The sequence below is a fragment of the Kogia breviceps genome, chromosome 8 (genome assembly GCF_026419965.1).
Source record: "Kogia breviceps isolate mKogBre1 chromosome 8, mKogBre1 haplotype 1, whole genome shotgun sequence".
NCBI lineage: Eukaryota > Metazoa > Chordata > Mammalia > Artiodactyla > Physeteridae > Kogia > Kogia breviceps.
In genome coordinates, this window is record NC_081317.1 from 5934178 (window position 1) to 5949027 (window position 14850).

Consider the following 14850-nt stretch of genomic DNA (forward strand, 5'->3'; position numbering starts at 1 on the left):
AGCTGGGTGTTCCAGCTCAAACCTTCACATCTGGGCCAGGACACAGAGCCAGAGAGGAGCGTTTTGGAGCCAAGATCTGGTCCATGACCCCAGGCCCCTGGTCAGGACGGGTCCCTGGGCAGGAGGAGGGAACAGGCCCGGCACCAGGCCGTGATGGCCCCATGGGGGCACAGCTGGCTCTGGAGCCCAGAGGGGGGACCGTTGCTTCCCCGCGTGTCCCCCAGAGCCTCCCATTTCCCCACAATGGCTGTGTGTCACTTGAGTAATTTGAAAAGATGATTAAAAACAACAAAGGGAGAACAAAAGGCGCCCAGAGGCGTCTCGTGGCCGGGTCCCTGCGGGTGCCTGGCTCTTAGGAGGGAAGGCAGTGCGGGTGCCGCAGCAGTGGGAGCTGTCAGCTTTACCGCAGCTTTACTGGGGGCAGGTGGGCACAGGCAGGCTGGCCTCGGTGCGGAGCCTCCGGGGGACTATCTGGTTTCCCCTGCAGAGACTGTCACTGTCACTGTGGGGCCCCAGCCCCCTTGGTGCCATTAGCAGCAGGCCCACCCCCTCGGGGGCCCGATCGAGGAAGGTTTGCTCCGGCCTGACGGCCCAGCCTTCCCTGGCCACACACCCTCAGCGCCCCACGCCGCCCATATTCCACACCCCGCCGCACTCTCCGGAGCTTGCCGTGCCATCCAGCCGCCAGGCCTTTGGGCCTGCAGGTCCCTGTGCCTGCAAAACACATCCTCCTCCTCGTTACCTGGCTAATGCACTCATCCACCACCAGGTCCCGGCTTCCCTCTAGGAAGTCCGCCCAGGCCCCCAGGGGCCGCACTGCTCATCTGCTCCCCCATCCCTTGAACGACCCCAGCGCAGCATGAACCACACTGTGTCATGTTTGCCACCAGGCTGTGTCCTCCACCCAACAGTGAACTCCCTGTGCCCCGACGCCTGGCACACAGCAGGGGCTCAGTAAGTAAGTGCCCAGTGAGCTCAGCGAATGAGATGAATGAATGAACGAATGAATGAACACACAGAGAGAGGGAGAGGCCAGGTGTCAGGCGTCTTCTTCCTAAGCCCCGGGCACCCTGGTCAGAACCTGAGAACTCCGTGCAGATGGTTAGAGAACCACAAGTATACGCCCAGCCCTCTGTGGATTGATGGGGAACTGGGGGCCCAGAGAGGGAGAGAGACTGGCCCAAGGTCACACAGCGAGTTAGCGGCAGAAACGGGGCTCACACCCGGGACTCCTGCCTCCCAGGCTCCCGCTTCGCCAGGCTGCACTGGCCCCAGCCCCGTGGAAAGCCAAGAGCCGGCTCCCCAGACACTGTATAACCCCATCGTTCATCATCAGAAGATGGGGGGCACCCTGTCTCGCTGGAGCAGAGGGGAGGAGGTCTGTCCCAGACGCCCCACTTGCCCCAGGCCCCAAATTTGCTCTTCGAGTCCTCACAGCTCCGAGGCCGGGACTTCCTGCCACGGTCCGATTCCGAGGTGCAGCCCGGCCCCCGTGGTGGGCTGCGCCAGGACGCTCACCCAGGCACAGACCCCCACCCCCACCCCACGGCGGGCACCCAAGGGAGCTGCGGCTTAATAACAGCGCTCTTGAGGCCAGCCCGAGCAGGTGGTGGCGCAGGTCTGGGGCCAGGCGGCAGCGCCCCCGGCCCGGCCACGGTGCGGGCCCGGTACACGGACGACGACGGCTGACGAGCCGCCGTGGCTCCCACGCGGAGCCCGTGCGCCCGGTCGGCGCGGAGCAGCTGCGCGGGCTCGGGGTCCTTTACTGGCAACTGAACGCTAACAAATATGAAAATGATCCAGAATTAGAAAAGATCCGAAAAGAGAGAAACCGCTCCTGGATGGACATAATAACCACAGGCAGAGACAAACTACCAAATTACGAAGAAAAGATTAAGATGATTTACAAGGAGCATTTACACCTGGATGACCAGATTCGCTTCGTCTTGGACGGCAGTGGGTACTCTGACGTGAGAGATAAAGAGGACAGGTGGATCCAGCTCTTCATGGAAAAAGGAGACATGATCGCTCTCCTGCCGGGATTTACCACCGTTTCACGCCGGACGAGAAGAAATCCGAGGCCATGCGGCTGTTTGTGGGAGACACGGTGTGGACGGCATACAACCGGCCGGCTGACCGCTTTGAGGCCCGGAGGCAGAACCTGGAATTGCTGGCGCAGACGGCCTAGTGGTGCCCTGGGGCCTCGTGCCCCCCGAACCCCCTTGTGAAGGCGCCAGATGTGATGGCAGCAGAAAATCGGTCATTTTCTCCTTGCTTTTGTGTTGTAGACTTGAGGCTAGGTGAGCTTTCCTCTGCAAGATTGTCTGATCAGAATACATTTTAATGGAAGTAGCTATAGAACTTGTTTGTACATGGAAGCGCCTGTGGAAATCTGGGCAAATCCGTTCATTTTCTCTGATTCAGGATCAGTGGTCAGTGGCCCTGTGTCAGCTGGTGCCCTCAGCTGTGACCGAGTGAATTTCATCTCCCCAAATGCAGCCATTTAGCTGCCCCATCTGGACAATTTTTGGACTTTAAGCAGATACCAGGCAAGGCCGTGTCTGCCTTGTGCAGAGGGGTGACAGTGGATGACAGGACCGGCCAGAGAAAAGATGCTTTTCTCCCAAAACACGGGGGGACCTGGGGGGCGGTGGGGTGCCGTGGGGGACAAGCTGGCATGTTAGGGGGACACTCGCTTGCTTATGCCACTTTCTTGTTCAAAATATAGTAGCTGCCTTAAAGTTAAAAGAAAATAAATAAAAATTTAAAAAATAACAGAGTTCCTGCCCAAGAATTCCACCCCAGGATGACTGAGAGATGTACGTGACTGCAGCCCCATCCCTGACCCAGGCTCAGGTTCCAACAGGCCTGGGCCTCTCCCTCTCCCCGCCCCCACCCCGTCTCTCCTTCAGACACCCAGCTGCCCGGAAACCTGCTCTGGGGCCTGCCCTGTGCTCCAGTCCTGGCCCATCCTGTCTCACTGTGAGAGGGGCCCGAGCAAACCCCTTCCCTGCAATGCCCCCCAGTTTCCCTGTTGGTAAAATAAGTGACTTAGACTAGATCAGGGTTTTTCCACCCACGCCATTGACATTTGGGGTCAGATGATTCTTGGAGATGGGGGTCTGTCCGGCGGTTAGCGGCACCCCTGGCCTCCACCTGCTAGATGCCAGAAGCACCCCCGCCCCAGGTTATGACAACCCAAAGTGTCTCCAGACGGTGCCAAATATTCCCCCGGAGCAGAACTACTCCAGTGGAGAACCACGGGGCTAGATGGTCTCTGGGGGCCCCCACAAAGTGGGGGGAAGGGTCTTCCCCAGTGTCTGCCTTCCAGTGATCTGCGATTCTGAATAACAGGGACCTACTGAGAGCCGGGCACGGAGCTATGTGATTTCCAGGCACCATTTCACCAAATCGTCCCAACAGGCCCAGGAGGGGAGGATTATTATGCCCATTGTACAGATGGGGAAACTGAGGCTGGGGGCTGTTAAGTCTCGTGGCCCAGGGCCTTCACACAGCATTTCTTTTGCCCGGCCCACTCCTTCCCCTCCTCCTTCCCCCTTTTTTTTCTCGGCTCCAGTGCATCTCCCCTAGAGAAGCCCACTCTGGCCCCCCAAGACCCCAGTACACACACCGGTTGACACACCCACAGCACCCTGTCCCTGGCCTGGGCCTCGCAGCTGTGCCTGTAGCCTGTCTGATGCCTGGGCCAGTGAGTGCACCACAGGGTCCGTCAAGGCAGGCACCCCGTCTTCTAGCTCACCCCAAATCTGCAGGGCCCACGGCAGGTGCTCAGTAAATACCTACTGGAGCTGCACAGCTAGCAAATGGGGGGCCACAACTGGACCCCCGCCACCGCCTCTGTGTGCAGCCAGTCACCAGCGAGGCCCGAAGCCTCCGTGGCCTGCTTTCTTCAGTGCCTTCTCCCTGATTCCGGACCAAGGTGCAAGCAGCAGTAGCCCTGGCACTGTCGCTGGCACAGGTTAGGCCGGGGAGGGGGGGTGAGGCACAAAAAGCGTTCTGAGGAATTTATATGGAGACCACCCCTCCCACAAACGTGTTCAAGAGCAGGGGTCTCAACTCTCTTTGGGGATGGGAGGAGAAGCTGTGGAACCGAGCCCGGGACGTGGCACGGCTCCTGAGCTCCACACACGCAGTTTCCAGCCGCCAGAGCACAGGTTTTTGGCATGGTCGACTGTGTTTGGGAACCAGCTCTCCACGACGGGGTGGAGACAGAGAAGAAAATCCCAGATTTGACAACTGCATTCTTAAGCCTCTTTAAAAGGGAAAGGGGGAAAAAAAAAGAAATCATAAAAACACTGAAGGCTAAATGCCACTTATAAAACACTCCCGACTCAACGCTGGGCTTCCTCCCTGTAAGCTCCCCACCCCGCCTCTGCCCCCTGCACCAGCCTGTGTCCCCCAGGGGACTCCAGCACCTCGTCTCCCCCAGTCCCTGCTGACCCCAGTGCTGGCCATGGGCCTGGCACATAATAGGTGCTCAGTAAAGATTTACGGAATGAATGAACCAACAAATGAATGAAGGAATGAATGAGCGGATGAATGAATTAGTGAATGAGGGAGTGAGCAAATGAGGGAGTGAGTGAATGAATGAAGGAGTAAGGGAGTGAATGAATGAATGAATGAGCGATGAGTGAATGCATGAATGCACGCTGGCCATGAGGCATGGGTCCAACTCCAGCTCAGCATCCCCAACGCCGCCAGGGCCTTGGTTCCCCAAAGGCACCAGCCTGTTAGAACTTTCTGGAATTCACTGCTTGCAGTTCCCACAGAGCCTCGTCCTCTGGGACCCTGCTTGAAGCAAGCCTCCCGTAGCCCTCCAGGGCCATCTCCCTCCGGGCCAGGGGTAAGTGTGGCAGACGCTGCTCTCTGCAGCGTGGAGAGTGAGAAGTAAATAGATGGATAAATAATAAAGCATAACCCCCAGCTGCAATCAAGGACTGCCACGGCGGCCCTGGCAAACTGTTCTCCCATTATCTTTTCAAACACCTCCCTTCCCCTGGCATTCCCCCTCCCAGCTCCCTGGAGACCTGCCTTCAGACGATCCTGGAGGAGGGGCTCAAACACATCCATGAGGATGAGGCCTCTTCCCTGCTCCTCTCCCCTCCCCCACCTCTCTCCTCACCGCATCCCCCCATCCTCCACCGCCTTCAGCTTTGTGGGGTCTCCCAAAGCCAGAGCCAGCAGAGCTGAGCCCCCCGTAGCCCAGGCCATGGAGGCCAGCAAGCTGGACCCAGACTCCACACACACACAGAGCTGTGAGACCCAGGCAAGTGTCTCCGCCCCTCGGAGCCTCAGTTTCATTCATCTGTAAAATGGGCTGTTTCTAGACTGACCCCACGGCATTGGCGGCGGCTTCCTTACCCACAGCTGTGACTGCGGAGGAGGGTCCAGGATTGACAGCCGGCTCTGTGGAGGCGGCTGCAGAATTCCTCCTGCTTACGCGCACCATTTTTGTTACGATACCATCGGGTTATTTATTATATATGTAACAAAAGCATTACAGACAACTTGTAAAATAGAAAATATCAGAGAAAAAAGAATACCCATGATGCCACCACCCACGGCACGCCCACTTCTAGCCTCTGGCCAGTCTCCTTTCCATCTTCTTTTCCCTCCACACTTTCTTCACCATGGAGCTGTGTTGGGGCACTATTTGTGCCCTGCTGTTTCCCCTTGGGATGGCACTCCCCTCACCCTCCAGGTGATCACAATTTCACGATCGCCTTTAAGGGCCTGGGACCTGCTATAGCTTCCTAGTCAGTCCCCACCGAGGTTCCCGATCTTCCGTTGTGGTGAATGGAGCTTGGTCAAGGGCAAGGGATCCGGTGGGCAGGGGCCTCGGGCTGGCTGTGGCTCTGACACCGGCCCCACCTCCCAACGCCCCAGCCTCCTCCCGTCTCTGCCAAATACGGAGCCAGGAGCAGCGAGATGACACCATGGGTGCCCAGCGTGAAGCCGGGCGTGAGGTGAGCGCCCAGCCGGCCCGGCTCAGGCATCATATCCCAGTGGCCTGGTCTGTGCTCCTGACCACCTGGGACCTCAGCTCTCCTGGAGGACCTGGGACGTGCCCAGCTCTGCTTCTGCTGACTGGGTGGCCCAGGACGAGTCACAGAGTCACAGAAGAGCCCTGGGTCTGGCTCCTCTTCTGGGGAGCAGCTACTGAAAGTCAGCACCAAACAAGATGATCCTGTACCAGGCTGGAGAAACAGGGACGGGGGGGTCAGTGCAGCCCTCTCCCGGGAGGTGACACTGCAGCGAAGATGCCAAGATCTGGAGCAGAGAGAACAGCAAGGATGGAGGCCCTGAGGTAGGAAGGAGCGTGGCGTGGCTGAGGGACAGTAAGTGTGGCTGGGGCCTGGTGAGCCGGGGAGAGGGTGAGGCCGGAGACCTCGGGGAGCCCCGAGGACCAGGCAAAGGGGCTGGGTCTTTCTTCTAAGTGCACTAAGAAGCCACGAAGGGCTTTAAGCAAGAGAGAGTGAAACACAGGAGGAAACTGAAGCCGCCCTGGCTGAATCCACCCACACATGTCACAGGTGGGACAGGAAAACTCTGTCCATTGCGGCCCCGCCGCTCTCCGCGTGCCCCTCCCTCCCATTTCGCAATCCCAGCCCAGATGGTTTGGTGCTAAGTCGTTTGCTGCCCTGGTAGTCTGGGCTCAGGAACCTCAGTTTTCCCAAGGAAGGGCAGGCATTCCCCAGCTATCAGGTGCCAGAGAGCCGTTTAGGACATGAAGGGGCACGGCTGGAGGCCGTGGTGAGAAAGGGTCCTCTGAAATGGGCCAGGGCACTTGGGATGCAGGTGCTTGTCCCATTTGTCTCCTGTGCAAAGGACAGAGGGGATAGCGGGCTGCATGGATCTGGCCTCTGACCCAGCAGGCTTGGGTTATGGTCCCAGTGAACCAGGGAGGTGTAGGCCCATCGTGGGATTACAAATTGGTTCATTTCGTGTGCTAAGAATAATTACACGGGCTGCCCACAGCACTGGAGGAGACTGATCCAGAGTGCCATCATCTGTGATCCATTACTGATGTCTGCTGTGGACACAGGTGGGGAGAGTGGTGGTATGAGTGTCACTGTTTAACCATCCCTAGTCTACCTTCGCCCTGTGGGGTATAACCATTCTAGGATACAACAGTGAGATGGGTGGTGGGCTGACTCAGGAGGGTTAGAGAAAGGCACCACCAAAATGAATCAAAGGGCATTTACTTGAGGTCCATGGAACTTTGTGGCAAAGAAAAGATCTTTTTTTTTTTCCTTTATAAGCTCTTTAGAGAGAGTTCCCTTACAGCAAGGACTAGGCATCACAAGGGCCCTGGTTTTGTTGTAGAAGCTTCAACTGCCCCCTCCAGGCCGGCCTCCTTGGCCTCCCTGCTGTTCTTCAAACACACCAAGCCCCTTCCCACTGCTGAGCCGCTGTCCTTGCCGTTCCCTGTGCCTGGAACACTGTTCTGTGGTTGAGTCCTGTTGTCCAGGTCCTAGCTCAGATGTCAGTTTGATGAAGGAAGAAAAATCCCTCCACCTGTTTGGGATTCCGTTTCCCCATCTACATAATGAGGAGAGGACCCTCAATCTCAGGGTCGCTCCGTGGTTGTACCGACCAGTGTTAGTAGTAGTATTAGCATGATTAACAAAACAGAGAACTCATTACTAGGCTCTGTTCCAGACGCTGTGTATGAATTAGCTCATTTATTCTTCACAGCATTCCTATAAAGCTTGACTACTATCACCCTCGCTTTCCAGATGGGGAAACTGAGGCACCGAGCAGTCCAGTAACTTGGCCGAGGTTGCTCAGCTCAAGCCCTGGTTCCGGAGCCCTTCTGGCCACTTTGCCTCCTGTCTCTCCTGCGGAAGACCCAGGGGAGCAGGGGAGGATGCCAGGGCTCAGGTGTGCCCTGCACCTCCTGGGGCTCGGGAGCCTCGTCTAGGGAATGCCATGGTGGGACACCGCTCTGGGTGACCACGAGGACAAAATGAGCAAGGCCACATCTGAGAGCGCACCCAGCACACAGCAGCACCGGGGAGGCATCTGCCACCTCGCAAGGACAGACCTCGTCCTCAGCCCTGCTCTGACCTCTGAGCCTTAGCTTAGTTTTCCCATCGCCATGGAGATGATGAACCATGTCAACCCCCGGGACAGCGCCCAGGAGTCGACGACAGTGCGTATGTGAAGCACCTAGGGGTGCCGGATGGGTGCTGAGCACCTGCTATGGCCAGGCCCTGGGGACACAGCAGTGAACAGGGCAGGGCCGGTCTCAAGGCCAGGAGGGGAGGCGGAGGGGGACGCAGCCCTGTCACTGCTGTTTGTCCCAGGTGTGTCCCGCTTGTGCCTGGTGTGTCCCGGGCTGTGACACTGGGCTGTGGGAGGTCAGAGGAGGCCCCTAACTCAACCTGGGGGCTCAGGAGGTTTCAGGGAAGGGGGCCTGAGGGTGAGGAGGTGGTGGCCAAGCAGAGGAGGAGGGGTGTTCCCAGAAGGGGGAACAGCCCAGGTGAAGGTCAGGAAGCCCCGGAAAGTAAGGTGAATTTGGGAACGGATAGCAATTCGGGCAGGCCAGAGGGCAGAGGGCAGAGGAGAGGAGGAAACGGCAGTGAGACTGGAGGGGTCGGCACAGCAAGGCTGGCCTGAGCCGGGCCTCGTAACCACGTAACCATGCCAGAGGTGCAGACTTCACCTGAGTCCAGGGAGAGCTTAAGCAGAAGCCTGGCATCGTTGACTATCTGCTCAAGAAAGACCCCTCTGGCTGCCATGTGGGAAGCAGGGGGATTATGTACAGATGGGGAATCCAGGAAGGCTTCCTGGAGGAGGTAACTTAGGTAAGCCTTGGGAGAGTGGAGTTCAGATGGCCCCGAAAGGAAGGGTGGGAAAAGTGAGTGACAAAGGCTCGGGAAGGCCGGGTGGGGCAATCCAGGAGGGAGAGCCTCACAGATAAAGACCTAGAAACAGGGACTTCCTTGGTGGTGCAGTGGTTAAGAATCTGCCTGCCAACACAGGGGACACGGGTCCGAACCCTGGTCCAGGAAGATCCCACATGACATGGAACAACTAAGCCTGTACGCCACAACTACTGAGCCCGCGTGCCGCAACGACCGAGACCCACGAGCCTAGAGCCCGTGCTCCACAACAAGAGAAGCCACCACCATGAGAAGCCCGCGCACGGCAACGGAGAGTAGCCCCCGCTCGCCTCAACTAGAGAAAGCCCGCGGGCAGCAACGACGACCCAACGCAGCCAAAAAAAAAAAAAAAAACCTAGAAGCAGGAGTATTTCTGGAACGCTCACCTGGGGAAGTGGAGAAGTGGAAAATGAGGTCAGAGGCAGGTCAGGCCCACCTGTTGGGCCCTAGGATGTGGGGGAGGAAGAAGGGAGTGGCAGCTGCTCCCTTCGCATCCACTCCCCCTGTGGGGCACAGCCAAGCTCACCACCCAGGTTCTGCCCACCTAGCCGGGGTCTCCAGCAAGGGGTCAGCAGAGCCAAGCAGGGCAGCCGCAACCCTCCCCCTCTGCCACCTGGACTCAGGGACAGGGAGGGGTAGGCAGTGGGGAGCCTGGGGAGCCTGGCCCTGCCCCCAGCAGGGCTCCACCAGGAGTCTCGTGGCCTGGGCCCTGCTGCGGCCTGCTGTGATGGAGGGCACATCTGTAGGCCTCAGCTCCCCATCTGAACCGTCGACGGGAGGCCACTGTCAAGGCTGCCATCCCTTGGGAACTCTACAGGGAATGTCGCCCTGATGCCTCATCATTCCCGTCACACACGTGGGGAAACGGAGGCTGAGGGGGGCTGGATCACTTGAGGTCACTCGGATAGGAAGAGGTCGGAGCAGAGTCCATTTCTAAGCCACCAAACTTTCTGGAAGGTCTCCAAGCTCCCCTCCTCGCTCACCTACTCCCAACTCAGGTTCACCTTACCGTGTGTGAGCCTCCCCTGTCTGCTCCCCATTCCACAATGACAGACAGTATACCACTCTCCCCTCTCTGCCCCAGGGCAGGCATAACTAATCCATTCCAGACCTTCCAGGCATTAATGATGCTATGCTTTCCGTTTGCTCCATGATACACAGCCTCAGAATCCTTCTTAACACAGCACTCCAGGCAGCTACTGTGGATTGATTAGAGCTGGCATCCAAAAAGACACCTATCTGCCATCCTTGACCCACTCTAATCAATCACTTTATAGACAGGGTGGCTGAGCTCTAGAGAAGAGACTTCTCAAGGCCACGGGATGATTTAGTGACAGAGCTGGGCCTGGGATCCAGTCTCCTGACTTGTTTCTGGTCCAAACCCCTCCCCTGGATGAGCAGGGTCTGAAATTGACACTGGTGGTCCTTAGAGGTGCCACACAAGGCAAGGAGTCACCCCCACCCCACCCCCATCCCAGTTCAACTGGATCTATGTCAGTCTCCCGTGAACAAAGGAATCTGAACAAAGGCTGCCTGGACTGGTTTGCAGATAAGCGGCTCTCAGAGGGTCCTCCACGTGCCGCTGTCCTGGGCAGCTGGACTGCCGTCTCATCAGCACAAAGCCAACGCCCCCTCTCCCACCCAACGGTTTGGGGAAAAGCAGCTACTCACCACTGCTGGACCTCCTTCTCAGTAACTGCAAAAGAAAACAGAAAAGTGGCCTTTTAGCTCAGGAAGGTGTCCTAGGGGACAGACAGACACAGGGGAGCCTCCTTCCTGCCCTCCCCACCCCGGCCCACAGCCAGTCTGCCCAAGTCTGGACACCAGCCAGCTCTGAACAAGAAGGTGCCTGCAACTCCCACCCCCGCCCGGTGAACAGTCCCAGCCAGGAGCTCTGGGTCTAACCCCCCCCCGGGCGACGACACTGGCCCATCCCCTCCGGATGCCCCACTGCGCTGCCTGGAGGGTGGCCGAGATCAGCCTCTTGAGGGCAGGGGCGGGCCTCTCCCTGCAGTGCTGGGCTGGGCAGGCAGGATTATTGTGATAATTCTTCCCCGTCTCGCATCCCTGGGGACAGGACGGTCACAGAAGTCACTGGCTTCCCCAGGCGCCCAGCTGCCCTGCCTGCACATGGGGGGCCAGGGCAGAACGGCTGAGCCCCCTCCTCGGCCCTGGCAGCACCCAGCACCTTCCCCTCCTCCACCCATCCCTCCAGCCCCTCAGAGCCATCAGTCCCGGGTTCTCTTTACAGGCAAGACGAGAACAGAACGGTGAACGCAAGGCTAGAATGAGCCATGTTAAAGTAGCCGAGCCTCCAGCCAAGCCCCAATAGTCATTCTTTACTGAATCGTGAAACAGACAAAAAAATGTTGTTTTTATGAAAAGTACTGAATCGGTTCAGGTTGGAACAAAACCGGTAATTTCGCTCAAATCACCGAACAAGCACATCTAACCGCCTCTAAGGCCTCACTCATTCTCGGGGCAGAGGGGGCGGGGAGCGACTTTGGGAGAGCACCTCCAGGTCCCCGTGCCTCAGTTTCCTCGTTTGTAAAGTGGGAATGAATGATAGTTGTAGCACCTGCCACACGAGCTGTCCTAGGAATTCAATCAGGACAGGTGTGAAAACTCCTGACTCCCCAGCACAGGGCCTGGCACTCGGATGTGCTCAATACAGGCCTGGAGAATGAATGAATGCATGAAAGGACGAATGGACAGGAAGGTGGGTGTTGGGTGCAGGTCAGGTGAATAAAGGAACTGACGTCCCTTCCCAGAGAAGTGAGGAGGGAGGCCCAAGGGGGTCCCCCTCACCACTTGTGCCTGATCACACTTGAGGCCACTTTTCAAAAACTGTTCAAAGCAAGCTCGTAACAGCTGCCAAGTCCTGAGTGCCCACTGCGAGCCTCGACCTGTACCAGGGTGGGCCTCTGTGCTTCGACTCAGCTGCCCAGACAATGGTCCCAGGGAAGCTGTGACTCTGCCCTGGATACAAACGGGGAAACTGAGTTACAAAGCGGGCAGGGCGTGAAGTGGTAGTGTGAGGGTCTGAACTCAGGTCTGTGGTTCCGCCATCTATCTGCCAGCCAGGCCCTGGCAGTCAGGCTCTGGGGGCAGAGGCTGCAAGCTCCTGCCAGGGCCCTTCTCGCCGGCGCTCTCCTCCCACGAGCCCAATCAGACCTGGTGTAAAACAATGCCATTTTCCAAGAGAGTTCTGGCAGAGGGTAGGGGGTGGGAAGGGAGTCCAGCAGGGGGGTGGAGAGGGAAGTGTCCGCGGTCTAACTCAGGGTGGGCTTCCCTACACCTGCCACCCACACCTGGCAGTGAAGGGCAGCAGGGGTTTAGGGGCTGATGCTTAAAGACCCAAGCTGGAGACACAGGAGTCCCACCATAGCACAGCTGGCAGCTTAGGGGCTTATACTCTGGAGCCAGACTGGACAGCCTGAGTTTAAACCTAGCACCACAGCTTCCTAGCTGTGTGTCCTTGGGCTAAGTACTTCCCTTCTCTGAGCCTCAGTTTCCTCATCTGTCAAATGGGCTTGTTGTGAAGAGTAAAGTGCTTGGTGCTCTTCCCGGGCATGACCCTCCCACGGGTAGGTGTGATCCCATTTTCCCAATGAGGAGACTGAGGCTCAGGCAGGTCTGCTTACTCGCCTGAAGTCACCTGAGGTGACTGGGTGGGGCCAGGGGCCAGGACCGTGCCTCCAGAAGCCAGGATGGATGTCCAAGTGGATGCCCCCACCCAGTCGCCCACCTTGAGTAAGCCAACGAGCTGCGTGACCTTGTATGACCTTGGTGTCATGTGATGTAAACGGCAGGAGCCGGGTGGCAAGGGCTCAGGCGGCTGGTCCACTGCTGACTTTAGGGGAGGCCTCCCAGGGTCAGAGAAGTCCCAACCCTCTCCTGACCACACACCCCCGCCCCGTCCCCCAGCAGCCTTCCCCCAGGGCCTCTCAGCCTCCAGGCTCCCCTGTGCCCCTCACCAGCCCCTGCACCCAACAAGCTCCTAGGATGCAGACATGTTTGGCTGTCCCCTGCCCCATGAGAATGGTCCCATCACAGAACACTGTGTGGTCACAGCAGGCAGCCAAGCTGTGAGCTGGGGAGGGGGCAGACAGGCCCTGCCCCGTGCTTTAAGCGAATTAACCTTCAGGGAACAGGTATCCCCTGGCACCGTCCCAGGCCCAGCAGCTGCCACTGCTTGACTGCCTAGAGCCTTGGAGGTTCTTGGAGGGTCTTGGAGGGGGGCAGGCAGCAGGCAGGTCTCAGGGGGCCTGGTCACCTGCCCCCAGCCCCTCCCCAAAGGTCAGGCAGGCCTGCATCCACATACCAGCCCCCCCGAGTCCAATCATGAGGATATAACCAGGCAAATGCAGAACGGGGGACATTCTATAAGACAAGTGGCCAGCTTACTTTTATAAGTCAGGGTGCGAAAGGTAAAAAAGGCAGGGGATTGTTCCAGAAAAAAAAACCTAGAAACAAGGCCATCAAATGCAACTCGCAATGCCTAGATTGGGTCGTGGATCTGGAGTTAAAAGACCAGCTATGATGGGGCTGGTGGGGGAAGCTGCCTACAGGCGGGCAGCTGGATGCCCTGACGGACTCACTGTTGGTTTCTTTAGGAGCAGCAACGGTAGGGAGGTTATGTGGGAGAACGTCCTTTTCCTTGGGATGTGCGCTGAAGCATTTAGGGGTGAGGAGCACGATGCCTGCAGCCTCTTGCGAAAGGTTCAGAAATACACACACACATATTTAGAAAGAGAGAGGAAGCAAATGTGGCAAAACGCTGACAGCTGGTGAATCTAGATGTGGACACACAGGTGCTCACAGAACTAGTGTTGCTTTTGATCTTTCAAAATAAAAAGCTGGGGGGGAATGTTTCCCCTCATCAGCCCACCGCCTGTGTGCCCCCCTCACAGAGCCAGAAGGGCCGAGGGTCCTGCCCAGGAGCACGCCCCTAGCAGCTCCAACCACCACAGGCACGAGGAGGGAGGAGGGGACTGAGGGACAGTTACGGTGCCCCTCTGTCTCCGCCCTCCACCCAGATACTAGAGTCAGAGCCCACGAGCTAGTGTGAAATTAACAAGCATCCACCAATGGGGCTTCCCTGGTGGCGCAGTGGTTGAGAGTCCGCCTGCCGATGCAGGGGACGCGGGTTCGTGCCCCGGTCCGGGAGGATCCCACATGCCGCCGAGCGGCTGGGCCCGTGAGCCACGGCCGCTGAGCCTGCGCATCTGGAGCCTGTGCTCTGCAACGGGAGAGGCCACAACAGTGAGAGGCCCAAGTACCGAAAAAAAAAAACAAGCATCCACCAAGCTCAGCACTCAGGGCCCAGCACGAATGAAGGTCGTTTTCGGGGCTACTGGCCCCTGCTCTCCCGCCTTCCCCCAACCCTGTGACCCCCTCAAGCTCCTCTAACTGGCCCCACCTCCAGGCCTTTGTACCTGCTGTTCCTTCCGCCCAGGACACATGCCCTCATCTCTGCTACCTGTAACCCCTACACACACTTCAAGTCCCGGCTGGGATGTCCCTTTTCTAGGAAGCCCTCCCAAGCCCCCTTTGGGGACCCCCCTCACATGTGGGGCTCACTGTTTTACATGTAGCCTGTCTTCCCATCAACCGCACAACAGAGGATCAGACCAGGCACTGCCTGCCGGGGCCAAGCCGGGGAAAGGGGGTAACAGGACATCGGTAAAGTAGGATGGGCCACAGAGAGGGCCCTGGTTGTGTGGTCTTGGGCGAATGACCCCACACCTCTGAGCCTTGCTTTGTTCATCTGTAAAATGGGACAAACAGACTCTCTCTTAGAGGAGGAGGATGGGCTTAAAGTGCTTTTGGTGTGACGTCTGGCACCCAGCCAGCGCTCAATAGAAGCCCTTTTTCCCCCCCGTTCACCTTTCCAGCTGGACGCTAAGCCCCCAGAGGTCAAGGCGCTTCTCCGAGCATC

At 58.0% G+C, this 14850-nt stretch overlaps 1 protein-coding gene and 1 pseudogene across 3 annotated transcripts in view; one reads left to right on the forward strand and one right to left on the reverse strand.

Moving 5' to 3' along the window:
* The window catches only part of NCS1 (neuronal calcium sensor 1), a 60948-nt gene that overhangs the window by 26459 nt on the left and 19639 nt on the right, over positions 1 to 14850 (reverse strand). For all 3 annotated transcript variants that reach the window (XM_067040493.1, XM_059072026.2, XM_067040494.1), the window contains exon 2: positions 10581 to 10605. In XM_067040493.1, the coding sequence (XP_066896594.1) occupies positions 10581 to 10605 (25 nt within the window). The remainder of the gene's footprint in view (positions 1 to 10580; positions 10606 to 14850) is intronic.
* Positions 1842 to 2188, forward strand: LOC136794640 (acireductone dioxygenase-like; annotated as a pseudogene).